General features: G+C 36.8%; 1 protein-coding gene and 1 pseudogene across 8 annotated transcripts in view; one reads left to right on the top strand and one right to left on the bottom strand.

Annotated features, from left to right (window-relative positions):
- Positions 1-18,395, bottom strand: part of Nsd1 (nuclear receptor binding SET domain protein 1) — a 150,065-nt gene that overhangs the window by 92,381 nt on the left and 39,289 nt on the right. For all 8 annotated transcript variants that reach the window (XM_071612173.1, XM_071612172.1, XM_071612170.1 and 5 more), the window contains exons 3-4: positions 13,988-14,123; positions 2,150-2,322 (exon numbers count right to left, since the gene is read on the bottom strand). In XM_071612173.1, the coding sequence (XP_071468274.1) occupies positions 2,150-2,322; positions 13,988-14,123 (309 nt within the window). The remainder of the gene's footprint in view (positions 1-2,149; positions 2,323-13,987; positions 14,124-18,395) is intronic.
- LOC114097276 (U6 spliceosomal RNA) lies at positions 15,484-15,581 on the top strand (annotated as a pseudogene).

The raw sequence follows: 18,395 nt of genomic DNA, 5'->3' as shown, positions 1-18,395 counted from the left end.
CAAATCAGAAGCTTGTCTAAACTTTGTTGCACTTCTTCAAGGTCTTATTATGAGACTTGTCAGAAAGTTATCATGTTGATTTACCCTCAGTTTACCTAAAAGGGATTCCCCAACAATACTTCTGTCAATAAGATTCATCATTAGAGGAGAATTAGTGTCATAAATTCTCTGCCCTTCTTGGATTTATAAACAAAAAGAAGTAGCCATTACTCAGACTACAACTGAAAATATTACATTTCTAAATCAGACCTTCCTTCCTTACTCCTCTATAACTTAGAATAAGGATTTATTTTCTTTCTGACTTATGAAGGGCATGCACATGCTCAGATGCAAAAGAAAAAAAAAGTTTAAAGATGAATATGAAAATATAGGCCGGGAGGAATGAAGAGATCAGATCTAATTCTAGGAAACCTGAATTTTAAAATTCTACCTATCACTAGGGCATCTAGCTAAGTACATACAAAGTGGATTATGCCCAGTTTATCTCTGGGGCATGATTATGTAGTACAAAGACACTTGGGTATAACAAAATACATGTGTTCTTTTCTAGAATCTTCACAGCATGAGGACCTTTGAGGCTCTGTGAAACATATCTAATTTTCTAGGCTCTTTCCTTCCTTGGCTCCATATAATAGATACTAGTCAAGTATTAACATTGTTAACTCTAAGTGTTCACAATTAATTTTAATACTTGTGAAAAAGATGTTCTGCTGAGAATGTAAAACTGTCACTAAAGAGGCACTAAACAATGTGGTCTCTTTTATATGCAAATATACCCACTAATGCTCATGTCTCTGACTAAAGTAAATCAATGTTCCAGAACAAGAAAGTACTAGATAAATCCTACGAAAAGAAGGGTGATAAATCTACCTAGCTAAAAGCATAAAATAAAAATTCTGACAACTTCCTACCATTAATCATCCAAAATAATAGCAAGTTAAACTCCTTCATCCTAACAACATATACTAATAGTTTTTATATTATCAAACTTATAACAGGGTATTTTATACTTACTTCTAATCAGAACAGTTCTACAAGGTACGTTATTAGACAGTTTAGAGATAAAGATGAGTCTAAAAGAACTTATAAAAGTGATAGACCCTGTATACTAATTTAAAATTATCCTAATCATAATTTTTTTCAAAAAATCTAAAAGTACTTATTTATACATATTATATATACACAGTGAAGTAAGAAACAAACTAAGAATTATTTCTTCTAAAGTGACTATAAAAGTAAGAACTGGTGCTGAGCACGGAGGGGCACACCTGTAATCCCAGTGCTTGGGAGGCTAAGACAGGAGGATTGTGAGTTCAAAGCCAGCCTCAGCAACGGTGAGGTGCTAAGCAATTCAGTGAGACCCTGTCTCTAAATAAAAACAAAATAGGGCTGGGGATGTGGCTCAGAGTACCCCTGAGTTCAATCCCTGGTACCAAAACAAAACAAAAACAAGTAAGCAAAAGAATTGACTATTGAGCTGGGGATGTGGCTCAAGCGGTAGCGTGCTCGCCTGGCATGCGTGCGGCCCGGGTTCGATCCTCAGCACCACATACAAACAAAGATGTTGTGTCTGCTGAAAAACTAAAAAATAAATATTAAAAAATTCTCTAAAAAAAAAAGAATTGACTTAACAACAAAACTGGAGGGAAAAATTAAAAGAAAATTTTTCTCAGCCAACATTAACATCAAGCAAAAGAAATAAGTGTTCATGATTAAAATATATCCAGGTTTTGAAAGAATGAATTCAACACTGATAAAACATTAAAAAAAACTTGTTAAAAAGCTGATTATTCTGATTTTTAAGAGAAATAATTAGTCCAGAGGATGAGAAGTAGAATATTTCATTTTAATGATAACTTTCCTCTTGCCTAAGAAATAATCAAAAAAGTCTGGTCAGGTGGTATTGTATTGTGGCTTCTCTTAGAGACAAGGTAGAGGTATCTAAAGTCATTTCTTCAAAAACAATGTAAAGTATTTCAAAAGCTTACTTCACCCTCATCCCTGCAAAAAACCTGCTTACTAGCTATTTTCTCAAAGATACCCTACTAACAAAGAAAATGGCTTATATTTCAAGAACAATGCTTCTCCTCTCTGCCAACCTAGAAGTAGATAATTTTTAAGAAGCCCCTTATTGAGATTTTATTTTTACCTTATGCCTATATCCTTTTTCTTTCTGCTTTCCTCTTTTCCTAAGGACAGGTAGTTCTTCAAATTGATGCCTGCCTTCAAACATGACGATTGCTTTTCCAGCCACCCAGGCTCTTTCAGAAGGGTCTCCAAAAGCCTCCACGTAATATTCCCGATATGGTCTCCGATTGGCAACTAGATAAAGATAAAAATCAGCGTCACTACTTCTTCATCTAGAGAATAGCCTTACCCCTACTGCCAAAGATGCTAGTGACAATCAATTAACATGATAAAATACCAACAGAACAAGACAATTGGGAGTAGATCACATAGAAGAAAAATTATATTCAATTTATATGGCAAGAAAATGCATGAGAGTTTTTGAAAATATCAATAGTTTAGTCTAAGTATATGTTAGGGATCAGTTAGAAAGAGACATGGAGGCACATGCCTGTACTCCCAGCTACTCAGGAGACTAATGCTGTTGAAATCTCAAGTCCAAGGTGGCCTCATCAACCTAGTGAGACTGAGACTCTGTCTCAAAATACAAAGGACTGGAGACACAGTTCAATCATACAGTGCCTCTGGGTTCAATTTCCAGTACCAAAACCTCAAACAAACTGGTTAATTAGCTAATAGCAAAGCAAACTAAGGGAGTAGTCAACAAAATTCATCATTAGCTTATAATGTTCGACAGCCTCGCCAGACACAGTGGTGCATGCCTGTAGTCCCAGTGGCTCAGGACGCTAAAACAAGAGAATCATGAGTTCAAAGCAAGCCTCAGCAACGGCTAGGCACCAGACAAGTCAGTGAGACCTTGTCTCTAAATAAAACACAAAATAGGGCTGGGGATGAGGCTCAGTGGTTAAGTACTCCTGAGATCAATCCCTGGTTCCAAACCCAAAAAAAAAGGAGTGGGGGGGTACTATAGCTTCATTGTCAAAAAATAACGTACATAAAGTAAGTTGCAGCAATACAAACAATAATCAAAAAAAAAAAGAACAAATGACTAAGAACACTAGAAACACTACAGTAAAATATATAAGGCAAAAAAACGTGATACAATGCATTAACATTAATGTAGTAGCTTTCTGGGCCAGATACTATACGAGGTCCTTTTTCCCTAGAAATAAGTAGTATGATCCCAATTATATAGACACACTAAGTTTAAAGTTATTCAGACAGCAAACTTGTAGTCAAATACCTGCTTTGGAAATCTAAACAGCAAAAAAGAAAAGAATGAAATGAAATCCAGGGAGTCCATAGTTTCTTCATTTCCTAAGTTCTATGTGTACAATCACCAAGATAAATTAAAAACTGTATGCTAAGAAAAGATATTTTAATTCATCTAGTATATATCTCCCACAAGTTTAGCATTTTAGCATCTTTCTATTTTAAAAAAAAAAAAAAGGTTACAGGGCTAGGGTTGTGGCTCAGTGGTAGAGCGCTCATCTAGCATGTGTGAGGCCCTGGGTTCGATCTTCAGCACCACGTAAAAATAAAAGATATTGTATCCAACTACACCTAAAAAATAAATATTTAAAAAAAAAGGTTACAGCAGGGTTTGTGGCTTAGTGGTAGAGCACTCGCCTAACATGTGAGGCACTGGGTTCGATCCTCAGCACCACATTAAAAAAATAAATAAATAAAATAAAGGTATTGTGTCCAACTACAACTTATATATAAAGAACCTTTTAAAAAAGGTTATAAAAGTAATTACAGAAGTTTAGCGATTTGTTGCTTTTTCAAAAAGAAAAGGATAATCATTGAATGTAAAAGTTAACTTTAACTTGAATCTAGTTCCCTTACTATAATCCATATCCTATTTGGTTTTTTTTTTTTTTTTTTTTTTTTTTGCAGCACTAGAGATTAAATTCAGGGGTGTTCTACTACTAAGCTACATCCCCAGTCCTTTTTATATTTTATTTTGAGACTGGGTCTTGCTAAATTGCCCAACTTGGCCTCAAACTTCAAGCCTCTTCCTTCGGTCTCTCTATTAACTGAGACTATCGCGGCATGGGATTACAGTATATGCAACCACATACAGTCATAATCCGGTTAAAAACACAAAAGAATCTAGATGTCTCTAAAACATTAGGGAAACTTTCTTCAGAATGCATGAAAGAGAAAATGGAAGAGAGATTTAAAAGTGAACATGGAAAAAGTATAAAGAGATTTCAAAATGCCTATTTTTTGCAGTAACTAAAGAATAGTAAACATCAAGGTATTTCAACAGCAGTCTGTCTTTTAATAGCTATTTTCTTTCTCTTTGTTTCTAATTCCTTCCTTCCTATCTTTCGGTACTACGGATTGAACTAAAGATGCTTTACAGTGAACTACTTAATTCATTGAAGTAATGAGAATCGAAGCAAGAAGTACCCTACCACTGAGCAACAAACGTCTCCAGCCCTTTATTTTTTATTTTGAGATGGTCTCACTAACTTCCCCAATGTGGCCTTGAACTTAAAAATTCTTGCCTCAGCTTGTAGACACCCTGAGTTTACAAGCATGTGCCACAGTAACTGGCATAAATGCCAATTTCAAAAGTGTATACATGCTAGACATTGTGGCACATACCTGTAATCTCAGAGGCTGAGACAGGAAGATTCCAAGTTCAAAAGTCAGCCATGCCTGAACAATTTTTGAAGGCAAACAGATTGTGAGGGAGAGCATACCACTATAAGGGTCTGCAAATCTCAATAGCATACATGAATGAAAAAAAAAAATTAAAACCACAAGTAGTTGGGGATGGTGATGTATGCCTGTAACCTCAACAACTTGGGAGACTAAAATAGGAGGAATGCAAGTTCAAAGCCAGCCTCAGCAACTTAGTGACTTATAGTCTCAAAATAAAATAAAATTAAATTAAAAGGGCTGGGAATGTAGCTCAATGGTTAAGCTGGGTTAAATCTCTAGTACTAAAAAACAAAAACTCACAAGTAGTTCTCAGAACACTAAATAATAAAGTAAAAGGAAACAAACTAAGCAAGGTTAGGCACAAGGCAGAGCTAAAAAAACTTGCATTGCAGGTTAAAAGTTTAGCCATTATCCTGTTGGCAATAAGAAGTCTCTTTTAAACTGAAGAACAACAGGCTCAGTTTCACATCTTCTTTGACCTCTATGTAACACATTAAGGGGAAACAGGAGTCTCAGTAGACCAGAGATCACCAAAAAGAGTAAAGATGAGTATACTAGTATCTAATCCAGGACAGTGGCAATGGAAAGAACACAATTCAAAGAATTTTTTAAAAATTTATGGGGCTGGGGATGTGGCTCAAGCGGTAGCGCGCTCGCCTGGCATGCGTGTGGCCCGTGTTCGATCCTCAGCACCACATACAAACAAAGATGTTGTGTCCGCCGAAAACTAAAAAATAAATATTTTTTAAAAAAATTTAAAGCATCTGACATATATTCAATAAATCAGATAAAATAGGTACTTAGACAACCTTTATAGAATCACTTTTCACAATAGCTAAAAGGTAAAAACAACCTAAATGTTCATTGATGGCAAATAGCTAAACAAAATGTGATCTAAAATGGAAAATTATCCAGTCTACTAAAAGAATGAAACTCTGCCTGGGAAATGGTGGCACATGACTATAACTCACAGTAACTAGGGAGACTGGAGGCAACAGAATCTCAAGTTCAAGGCTGTGACCCTGTCTCAAAACAAACAAAAATGTGGTAGTGGGGGAGGCAAGAGAGAGAGCTCAGTGGTAGAAAGCTCCTGGGTTCAATCCCCAGTACGAATAAATACATACCCACATACATATTTTTTAACATATTTTAGAAGTAGTTGGTCACAATACCTTTTATTTGTTTGTTTGTTTTTATGTGGTGCTGAAGATCGAACCCAGGGCCTCACATGTGCTAGGCGAGCACTCTACCACTGAGCCACAACCCCAGCCCAGATATTTAAACAAATAAATAAATAACATTTAAGTATGTATGTAAATGCCTGAGTAAGCCTGTACTTGCCATTCTCTGTATCTCTGCCATGTTAACACACAGAAAGAAGCTGGCTGGCTATAAGCCAGGAAGAAAGCCTGTGAGAGAGAACAACAAGCTGGCAACTTGATCTTGGACTTCCCAGACTCTAGAGCTATAAGAAATAAACTGTTTAGACTCCAGACACAGTTACACCAGCCTGTAATTCCAGAATTCAGCTCAGGAAGCTGAGGCAGGAGGACTACAAATTCAAAGCCAGCCTAAGCAAAAGCAAGGCACTAAGGAATTCAGTGATACCCTGTATCTAAATAGAATACAAAATAGTGCTGGAGATGTGACTCAGTGGTCAAGCTCCAGGAACCACCCTGCCCCCCCCCAAAAAATAAATAAACTGTTTAAGTCCCCCAGTCTAAGGCATTTGGTTATAGCAGACTAAGCGGAAACAACGGCAAACATTTGAAGGAAAAAAAAAAAAAAACTTCTAAAGTTAAGTAGAAAAGTATCAAGCAAAAGATAACATAAAGATTAAAGTAAGGGCTACTTGCAATGATGATACATGCCTGTAATTTCTGTAATTTGGGAGGCTGAAACAGAAGGACTGCCAATGCCAAGTACAAAGTCAGCCTTAGAAACTTAGTGAGATACCTGCTCAAAATGAAATAAATAAAAAGGGTGAGGATATTACTCAGTGATAGAACACTTGTCTAGCATGCTCAAGGCAGTGGGTTCAGCCTCTAATTAGGGAGGTTATGAGGGGGTGACTACTATAAAGACAACATGAGACAAGGAGGAGGTAGATAGTTAACTAAAAGGAAAGGAGAGAGTTTACAATACTTAGTTTAAAAGAAAAAAAGAAAGAATGAGTATCCACTGGATTACCACATCACTAATGGCTCTGCTTAGAGAATAAAGAGGACTATAGACTTCAGTGAGTTCAGAAACAAATGGTAATAAAAAAGTGGTATTAGTTAATGTTTCCTATATTCAGTTATGAAGCATGACAGTTTTCCATGTGAAGGAAAATAAAGTGTCATGGATAGGGATGTTGTTTTGTTTTGGTTTTGGGGGGGTGGTGGTTGTTGTTGTTGCTGTTTTTAACCAGGGATTGAACTCAGGGGCACTCAACCACTAAGCCACATCCCCAGTCCTATTTTGTATTTTTATGTACAGGCAGGCTCTCACTGAGTTGCTTAGCACCTCAAGTTGCTGAAGCAGGCTCTGAACTCGTGATCCTCCTGTCTCAGCCTCCCTAGCCACTGGTATTATAGACATGTACGTGTACCACCACACCTGGCTATGGGTAGGGTTTTTAGGACACTAAGTATATTCAAATATTAGTTCCCTCCATCCCATAAAGAGATACATTAATTCTTTAATCTAAAAAACAAAGAGGGCTGGAATTGTGGCTCAGAGGTAGAGCACTCACCTAGCATAGTTGAGGCACTGGGTTCAATCCTCAGCACCACATAAAAACAAAATAAAGGTATTATGTCCTCCTACAATTAAAAAATAAACATTAAAAAAAAAAAGTTTTACTATTTCCCAAATAGGGAGCTATTTAAAGTCAACTATTCTGGGAAGCTCTTTCAATTTTAAAAAATAATTGTAACCTTTTATAGATCCCCAAAAATGGTATCTTCCTGCCAGCAATAGCACTTGCTCTTGGTATGACCACATTCTTTAAAAGAGAGAGAGAGAGAGAATTTTTAAATATTTATTTTTTAGTTTTCTGCGGACACAACATTTTTGTTTGTATGTGGTACTGAGGATCGAACCGGGGCCGCACGCATGCCAGGCGAGCGCGCTACCGCTTGAGCCACATTCCCAGCCCACACATTCTTTTACTTACAGGAACAGACCAAATAGGAGTACTCAAATCCTATTACTTACAATCATCAGCACCCTCAGTCACCCCCTAATGTTAACATTAGAAGGGTGCTCTTCCTCCCATTGAGGCCAAACCCTCACTTCCATATATATCCCTTCTGTATTCCTTCTCAGAATTCTTGTGGTATGATCCCATGTGTTCAGTCTCAGTCTACTTCCAGAATAGTTAGCACTTCTCATCAGCACAGCACTAACTGCATAATCGACACTATTTCTTTTCTTTCCTTTACAGTAGTGGAGATAAACTCAAGGCCTTCTGCATACTTAGCAAGCACTCTACTGCGGAGTTATATAGCCAGCCCCAAAGAATTCCATTTTTTTTTTTTTTTTTAAAGAATTGGACAGCAGGTCTGAGGAAGGACCCAGGGATCTGCATTTTATTTAATTTATTTGTTTTTATCTTTTTTGTAGTTGTAGATGAACAGCATGCCTTTATTTTGTTTGTTTATATGTGATGCTAAGGATCAAACCCACTGCCGCACGCATGATAGGCAAGTGTTCTGCCACTGAGCTATAGCCCCAGCCCAAGAATTCCATTTTAAAAACTCCATCTTAAACGTCTTTAAGATTAGACGAATGGATAAAAAAAATGTGGCATTTATACACAATGGAGTATTACTCTGCATTAAAAAATGACAAAATCATAGAATTTGCAGGGAAATGGATGGCATTAGAGCAGATTATGCTAAGTGAAGCTTGCCAATCCCTAAAAAACAAATGCCAAATGTCTTCTTTGATATAAGGAGAGTAACTAAGAACAGAGTAGGGACGAAGAGCATGAGAAGAAGATTAACATTAAACAGGGATGAGAGGTGGGAGGGAAAGGGAGAGAGAAGGGAAATTGCATGGAAATGGAAGGAGACCCTCAGGGTTATACAAAAGTACATACAAGAGGAAGTGAGGGGAAAGGGAAAAATAATATAAGGGGGAGAAATGAATGACAGTAGAGGGGGTAGAGAGAGGAGAGAAGAGGGGAGGGGAGGGGAGGGGAGGGGAGGGGAGGGGGGATACTAGAGGATAGGAAAGGCAGCAGAACACAACAGACACTAGTATGGCAATATGTAAATCAATGGATGTGTAACTGATGTAATTCTGCAATCTGTATATGGGGTAAAAATGGGAGTTCATAACCCACTTGAATCAAAGTGTGAAATATGATATATCAAGAAATTTGTAATGTTTTGAACAACCAACAAAAAAAATTAAAAAAAAAAACTCCATCTGGATCTCCTATAGCTCTTTAGTTGTAACATCTCTTCTCTACCTCTATCTACATTTCTCAAACTAGTCCGATTCGATTTCTGTCACAACTGAACCACCAAAAGGTTTGCAATGTCCATCTCCTTATAAAATATGGATATTTTATTTCTAGGTAATGTTCAACAAATGGGACAATTTCTTTCTTCAAATGATTCTAGTCACCATATACCACATTCTCCAGGTGTTCTTCTACGTGAGTCTTTTTTTTTTTTTTTTTAATGTTTGAGGGGATGATGGAGATACTGGGGATTGAACCCAAGGGTACTCTATGACTTAGCAACATCAGCAGCCCTTTTTATTTTACTTTGAGACAGGGCCTTGCTAAATTGCCTAGGCTGGACTTAATTCAAGTCCAGCAATCTTCCTGCCTCGAACTGTCCCAAGTATGGGGATTACTGGTGTGCACCATGGCACTGAGCCTGAGTCTTTTTCATTTCTTTTGCATGCTCAGTCTCCTCCATAATAGACCTCAACTGTTAGCTGCCTCAAAGCCATCCTTTTTGTCAATGCATATTTTGTACGAAGGCAATCTCAACCAAGCTTTGCCATGGCTCCAACCAATAGGAACAATTCTTCTGAGTTACAGATGTTCTATCATTCAATGCTGAAGTTAAAAACTTGGGAAATATCCTGAAATATAGAAACATGAGAACTAGAAACCTTGAGACTTCATGCTCCTTCACTCCCCATTATTCAATCTATTACAAAGATAAATTTTATCTCCTAAATAATCCTTTGCCATTCAAAACTTCCCACCTCCCATAATCACTGTAATGACTAATGCTTTCAACTGTCCCTCTTACTTATATCCCTTCCAATTCATTTTCCACATTGCAGTCAGAGTGAACTTTAAAAAGCACAAATTAGATGTCAACCCATGCTCATAGCCCTGTGGGGTATCCTATTTTTCTTAAAATAAATTATGTCATGTTTGAAAGCTCTACAAGCATTGCATGTTGGGCTTCTACCCTCATATATTGCCACGGTTCATTACTTTGTGAGCTGCAGATCTATCAGGGCCACAGAACATATTATATTCTGTTCCTGTAGTCTTTTCCTCCTCTATACACTAGTTAAATCTTACTCGTTTGAGTCTCAGATCAAAGATATCATTACTGTGCTTGCCTAGCATAAGCAAGGTATGAGATTCAATCTTAACACCAAAAGACACACAAAAAACTACCTTAGAATACTTCCAGACCAAGAGTCCAGGTTAAGTGCCCCTGCTGTATCATTGATTACACATCAATGTTATTCCTTGGACACAATTCTCAGTTAAATAATTATATATTTTATTATTATCTAGTGCCTTGTTCCTTTTATAATGGACTCTAATTTCCCATGAGGGCAATCAGGATTGATGTGTTTCACCAATTACGGGATCGTAGCACCTAGCACAGCATTCAACCAATACCATATAAATAGCATGGACTGAACTAGTGTGTATAAAGTATACTGGGAATGAGGGAAGACAACAACAATACAATAAATAAGAAACGACAAGGAGGTTAGAAGAAAAGGAGGACTGAAGGAATTTTCTATTAGTAGAAATGAAATGTCCAAACAGGCTAAAGAATAAGGTATCAGATTTGTTTATTTGCAGTGGCACAGATCAAACCCACAACCTCATGCATACTAGGCAAGCAAGCACTCTACTGATCCAGACCCAAGATCAGTTTTTAAAACACTGAACATTATAACGGTCTTTGGGGAAACTCAGTATTCAAAATATAAGAGTGGGGAGTGTGACTGTATTATAGCTTAACATGTGTAAGGCTTTGATTTTTTTTTTTTTTAAGACTTTGTTTTGATCCTCAATGCACTCAAAAAAAAATTTTTTTCAACTTAAAAACCAAATTCAGCAATCTTACCTTGGACAATGTGTATATGAATTGTCTTTGTAACAACATAAAGTCTTTCATTTAATTATATTTGTAAAAATAACCTGAACATAATCAAGAGGGAATTAGTCAAAGTATAACATATTCAGAAAGTAGAAAACTATCCAGCTGTAAAAAAGAATGAGGAATTTCTAATGTACTAAAATGGAAAAATCTGTAAGAAATTAGAAAAGCAAGTTACAAAATAAACATGCAATATGCAACTTTTATGTTAAAATAAAAAGGGGAAGGAGAAGAAAGTATGTAATTGAATTTACATTAAAACAAACTGGGAAAAGGTAGACTACTAGTAACTGGTTACCCATACAAAGAAAGAATGGGGTACATCACAGCAAAGGAGAAAATGAGTTGTGTTTTGTTTTCTTTTAACATAACACCTATTCAAAAGCTGAATTTTAGGTGGGCACAGTGATACACTCCTATAATCCCAAAGACTTGGGGAGTCTGAGGCAGGAGGATTACATGTTCAAAACCAGCCTCAGCAACTTACTGAGGATATAAGCAACATAGCAAGACACTGTTATCAAAATAAAAAATTAATTAATTAATCTAAGTTCATTTTTTTAAACTTCTTTAGTTGTATATGGACTCAATGCCTTTATTTGTTTTTATGTGGTGCTAGGATCCAACCTAGCACCTCACACTTGTGAGGCAAGTGCTCTACCACTGAGCTACAATTCCATCCCCCTAAGTTCATATTTTTAAAATTTTTTAGTTGTTGATGGACCTTTATTTTATTTATTTACATGTGGTGCTAATAATCTAACCCAATGCCACACACATGCTAGGCAAAAGCTCTACCACTGAGCTACAATCTCAACCCCTAAATTCATATGTTAAAAACAATAAAATCGGGGCTGGGTTTGTAGAACACTTGCCTAGCATGTGTGAGGCACTGGGTTTGATACTCAGCACCACATAAAAATAAATAAAGGAATAGAAAAATATAATAACATTATTTTAAAAACATTTAAAAAATAAAATAAAATCACAAATAATCTTAACAGGAAAAAAAAGGCCTTAAGATTTGAGTTTCAGGGGCTGGGGATGTGGCTCAAGCGGTAGCGCGCTTGCCTGGCGTGCGTGCGGCCCGGGTTCGATCCTCAGCACCACGTACAAACAAAGATGTTGTGTCTGCCGAAAACTAAAAAATAAATATTAAAAAAAAAAAAAGATTTGAGTTTCAATAGCCAGACACAGTGACCTACTCTTATAATCCCAGCAGCTCGGGAGGCTAAGGCAGGAGGATCATGAGTTCAAAACCAGCCTCAGGGACTAGGGCTATAGCCCAGTGGCAGAGTGCTTGTTTAGCATGTGTGAGGCACTGGGTTCAATCTTAGCACAACATAAAAATAAACAAATTAAAAAAAAATAGAGGCATTTACAACTACAAAAAATTTTTTTAAAAATAAACAAAAACCCAGCCTCAGCAAAAGTGAGGCACTAAGCAATTAAATAAGACCCGGTCTCTAAATAAAATACAAAATCGGGATAGGGCTGTGGCTCATGGTTTGAGTACCCCCAAGTACACCAAAAATCCCCACTATACCCCACCCAAAAAAAAAAAATCAAAGTTTCAACCCCGATCTTTACAGCAATTTAAAGATTAAAGTACCTCACATTCAAGTAGAGGAGCCAAGTAAAAAAACAATGTATAGTAATTAAAGGAACTACTCCAAGATTTTAAACTTTAAAACATCTTATAAACATTATTTATAATGGTTTCGGCTTTGAAATTATCAAAATTGAAACATAAAAAAAAAAAGGAATGATTTTTCTAAGTTGTAGTTGGACACAATATCTTTATTTATTTATTTTTATGTGGGGCTAAGGATGGAACCCAGGGCCTCGCACGTGCTAGGAGAGCACTCTACCCCTAAGCCACAACCCCCAACTGAAAAATTATTCTTTTTTTTTTAATATTTTTTTTTAGAGAGAGAGAATTTTTTAGTATTTATTTTTCAGTTTTGGCGGACACAACATCCTTGTTTGTATGTGGTGCTGAGGATCGAACCCAGGCCGCACGCATGCCAGGCGAGCGCGCTACCGCTTGAGCCACATCCCCAGCCCTGAAAAATTATTCTTGACAATGTAAATTGTAGGTAAATACTCTAACATTTTACTAGTATCTATAGATAGAATGAGGATTTTTAAATCTTGCAGCAAACAAACTGGTTTATTGAAGCCTATATTTAAGGCACACTTTAGGTATAACAATTATTAGATTAGTTTAACAAACTTTGTTAAGTACATGTTCATGGTACAAAAAATTAAAAAGAAAAATATGTCACCAAAACTCCCACTACATGGTATATCTCAAAATTACCTCTTTATACTTAAATGTTTACTTTCAAATTCTTTACAAACTCAGGTTTTCCCTTTAGCAATTTTTTTCTAGTTTTAATTTGTTCTTTTATACATTGTCATGTATAACTAAAACAGAATAGAATGTATTTTGACATATTATACATACATAAAGTATAACTTCCCATTCTTTTGGATGTACATGATATGGATTTATTCTGGTTATGTATTTATATATGAACATTGGAAAGTTATATCCAATTCATTCTACCATTTTTTCCCATTCCCTTCATCTAATCCAAGGAATTTCTATTCTTCCGATCTCGCCCCTTATTGTATTAGCATCTGCATATCAGAGAGAACATTCAGCCTTGAAAAACAAACTTTTAATAAAACAAACTTTTAACAAGATAAAATAAATTAATAACAATTAATTCATAAAATTCTCAAAAGAATAAGTGGAGTCTTGCTAAAGATAACAAAAACTGGGTTACACTAAAGGCAATTGCAACTCATAATTCCATCGTGTATATTACCCTATAGATCAACTACGTTATTACCTTTCATTTTTGAGTGTGTGTTAATCAATGGATCAGAACAAATCCTGCAGGGCCACCATGGGCGTCTCTTGAATTTTGCCCAAATGAGATCTCCAACTTCATACTTCAGTGGTGTAGACTTTTTCTTGGGTTGACACTTTAAATAGACAAAACATAGATCATCAGTAAAAATCAAAACCTTCTGAGACAGTATTATCATCTTACAATTAACCTTCAAAATAGGCAACACCTAAAAAAATTCAGACGAAACCCCCTTGGCCAGGCAACAATGACAAAATAAAACTAACTTACTTTGCCATATTTATTCACAGTCAAATTCTCAATTTATATTTGGTTTACTAAACAACTCTATTTACAGACTTAAAAGTAAGCTGTTTTGATTTAGAACAAAAAACTGAAATAGCCAGGCACACAGTGGCTTGGGGAGGGAGGGGAAGGGCTGAGGATATGTCTTACTAAGTGGTTAAGTGCCCCAGGGCTCAATCCCCAGTACCTTAAATAAATAAATAAAAGCTAAGACTCTACAAAATCTCATAGACTTGGGAGGCTAAGCAGGAGAATCCTAAATTCAAGGCTAGCCTCAGAGTTTAGCAAGGCCCTAAGCAACTTAGGGAGACTCTGTCTCAAAATAAAAAATAAAAACTGGCTGGGGATGTCACTCAGTGTTTAGGTACTCCTGGGTTCAATCCCTGGTACCAAAATTATAATAATAAAGCCACTGAGAAACAGGAACAAAATACTGCTTCATTAAATTGGTGATTCCATAGATAAAGATTTTCACAAACCTGAAATACTGATTTTTTTTCTCATTCTACATTAATAATACCACAATGACCAAATAAAATAGCACTGTGTTTGATCCCCACCCCCAAGCTTGTGAATGGGAACTTATTTGGAAACTCAGTCTTTCTGGATGATCAAGATAAAAGATCCTTAAGGGAGACTCTAATCCAATGTAACTGTGTCGTTATAAGCAAGGAAAACTTTGAAACAATGACAGGCAAGCATAGCCCGAAGATGAGGTAAAGATAAAGGGAGTACAGCACACAAGCCAAAGAACGCTTAACTTGACAGTAAGACATGAAGGCAAAAGTACAAAACAAATGCACAATCACTCCTCAGAAGGAATCAACTCAGCGGAAATTTCTTTTCTTTTTTTTTTCTTCTGGTACCAGGGATTAAACCCAAGGGTGCTTAACCACTGAACCACATTCCCAGTCCTTCCTATATTTTATTTAGAGACAAGGCCTCACTAAATTGCTGGGGCTGTCTTTGAATTCAAGACACTCCTGCCTCAGCCTCCTGATCTCTGGAATTCCAAGCCTGAGCTATTTAACTGGCTTCTATGTTAATATTAATTGAATGTTAAAACACAGTAAGTGATTAGTTCTTGAGTAGTAACTTGCTCTGGGACATAACGGAAACTTAGTTAAAAGCTCAATATTTAAAAACAGCTGATCATAGCCCAATACACTGTCTTTTAAAATAACTTTCTTGTGCTCAATTCAGCAGCACATATATTAAAACTGGAACTATACAGAAAAGACCCCTGCAAAAGGATGACATACCAATTTGTGCAGAGCTCCATATTTTTCACACATTTATGCCGTATCAAGGTTGTGATCATCTTGTGGCATCAAGATGAAAATGTCACAACTATCTGGACAGTTGAAAATATTTAACTGGGAATATGAGCTTTCTTTAGTTACAAAGGTATTGTAGTGCTAGTTTTGGTTGGCTTGGTAATAAATATGTGAAACATTTGAAAAACCCTTCTAAATATATATAGTGATATAAGACTTGGGGAGTGGGGGGAAGCACTAGAGTCTTAGCTAACAGTTAGAACTTCTTGCAAATACATGGTCTAGAGTCTCATTTAAGTTACTAAGAATACCCATAAAATTAAGTCCTCATAAAAAGACAAAAGCAATAAAGAAAAAAACATGTCTTTTAGACAGCTTCTGTTGTTTTGGGTACTGGGGGATTTAATGAAAAAAGACTTTACCACTGTGTCAAATTTCCAGTCCTTTTTATTTCCAGACAGGGTCTCCCTAAATTGCTTAGGGCCTTGCTAAAATGCTAAGACCAACCTTGAACTTGCAAGACTCCCGGCTCAGAGTCTCAGAGTCCCAAGTTATGCCTGGGATTACAGGTGTGTGCCACTGAGCTATAATTTTAGAAACTAGTTGAAACTACCTAAGAATAACTTCAGGGGCTGGGGATGTACCTTGGTTGTAGAGCACTTGCCCAGCATATACCATGACATAGATTTAATTCTCAGCATCAAACAAAAAAGAATCCCTAAAATATATACTAAACACAGCAAAGTGGGAGACATCAATCCTACCTTATCACTACACTAGTTATTCAAAATGTATACAGATTTGATGGGTGTGGTAGTGAACATCTATAATCCCAGCAATTTAGGAAGATGATACAGGAGGATCACAGAGTTTGAGGCCAGCCCTGGCAATTTAGTGAGACCCTCAGCAACTCAGAAGACCCTGCCTCAAAATAAAAAATAAAGGGGGCTGGTGTTGTGGCGCAGTGGTAGAGTGCTCGCCTAGCATGCACGAGGCACTGGGTTCGATCCTCAGCACCACATAAATGTAAAATGAAGATATTGTGTCCACCTAAAACTTAAGAATAAATATTTTTTAAAAAATAAAATAAAAAATAAAAAGGACTGGGGGCAGGAGCTGGGGTTCTAGCTCAGTGGCAGAACACTTGCCTGATATGTGAAGCACTGGATTCAATTCTTAGCACTGGATATAAATAAATAAAGGTCCATTGACAACCAAAAAATATATATATATTAAAAAAAAAAAGACTGGGGACGTACCTCAGTGGTAAAGTGCCCCTGGATTCAATTCCCAACTTAAATAAAAGGCAGAGATTAGGCAGAAGCGATTTTAAATACACATTCTAACATAAAATTCTTTACCCTGCAAAAATACAAAGAAACAGAGCTAAATATGGCTTAAGACAACAAAACTAGGAGCTATCCACCAGTTGACAATCATAAAGAAAACTTCTAAAAGAAGTGCTTCAGATCAGGTGCAGTAGTGCACACCTGTAATCACAGAGGCTGGGGGGGGCTGAGGCAGGAGGACCTAAAGTTCAAAGCCATCCTTAGCAACTTAGCAAAACTCTGTCTAAAAATAAAATGTAAAAAAAGGTCTGGGGATTTGGTTCAGTGATTAAAGTCCCTCCGTTCAAGTTGTGGTTACCACCCCCCAAAAAAAAAAATTAATAAGGTTCTATTACAATTTATAACAAGAAAGAATTAAAACTCACCATACTCCACATTGGAAAGGGTTAAATGGGCTAAAGTATTGTAAAATCTACATATGTTTAGGGAGGACCAAAATATTTTTTTTTTAATGTTTCAAGTATTTTCAGTTGTAGATGGACACAATACCTTTTTTTTTTTTTTAATATTTATTTTTTTTATCGGCGGACACAACATCTTTGTATGTGGTGCTGAGGATCGAACCCAGGCCACACGCATGCCAGGCGAGCGCGCTACCACTTGAGCCACATCCCCAAGCCCTCCAAAATATTTTAAATTGTCCAGTAGGTTGTGGTGCAGACCTGTAACCTCAGCAACTTGGGAGACTGAGGCAAGTGGATCACAAGTTGGAGGCTAGCCTTGGCAATTTATGAGACCCTGTATCCAAAAAACATAGCTTGGTGATAGAGCACCCCTTAGTTCCATCCCCAGTTTAAAAAAAAAAAAAAAATGTCACCAGGTGCAGTGGCCCACACCTGTAATCCCAGCAGCTTGGGTGGCTGAGGCAAGAGGATCACAAGTTCAAATCCAGCCTTAGCAACTTGACAAAATACTAAGCCACTTAATGAGACCCTATCTCAACATAAAAAATAAAAAGGGCTGAGGATGTGGTTCAGTAGTAAAGTGCCCCTGATTCAATCCCCAGAACAACAACAACAAAGTTGAAATAACAGAAATATGGCTAAATAAAGTTAGAACAACATGCTGGAATATACCAATTGTCATTAAAAACTATGATGAGAAGCTGGGCAACTTAGGAGAGGCTGAGGCAGGAGCATCCCAAGTTTCAGGTCAGCCTCTGAAAATAAGGAGACCCTGTCTCAAAATTAAAAGGCTGGCAACATTACTCAGTGGTAGAGTGCACCTAGGTTCAATCCCCAGCCAATAGTGCAAGGGGAAAAAAAACAAAACTATTATGAGAAGCCAGAAATTAAGGGGAAAAAAAAAAAAACCTTTAACTCAGGAGACTGAGGCAGGAAGATGACAAATTCCGGGGCAGTCTAAGCAACTTAGTAAGAACTTGTCTCAAAATAAAGTAAAAAGGATTGAGAATGTATGTAGCTCAGGGACACAGAACATGCCTAGTATGTACAAGGTCCTAGGTTCCATCCCCAG

The sequence above is a fragment of the Marmota flaviventris genome, chromosome 5 (genome assembly GCF_047511675.1).
Source record: "Marmota flaviventris isolate mMarFla1 chromosome 5, mMarFla1.hap1, whole genome shotgun sequence".
Taxonomy (NCBI): domain Eukaryota; kingdom Metazoa; phylum Chordata; class Mammalia; order Rodentia; family Sciuridae; genus Marmota; species Marmota flaviventris.
Note: the sequence above shows the minus strand (reverse complement) of the source record. Positions and strands in the feature narration are given on the sequence as shown.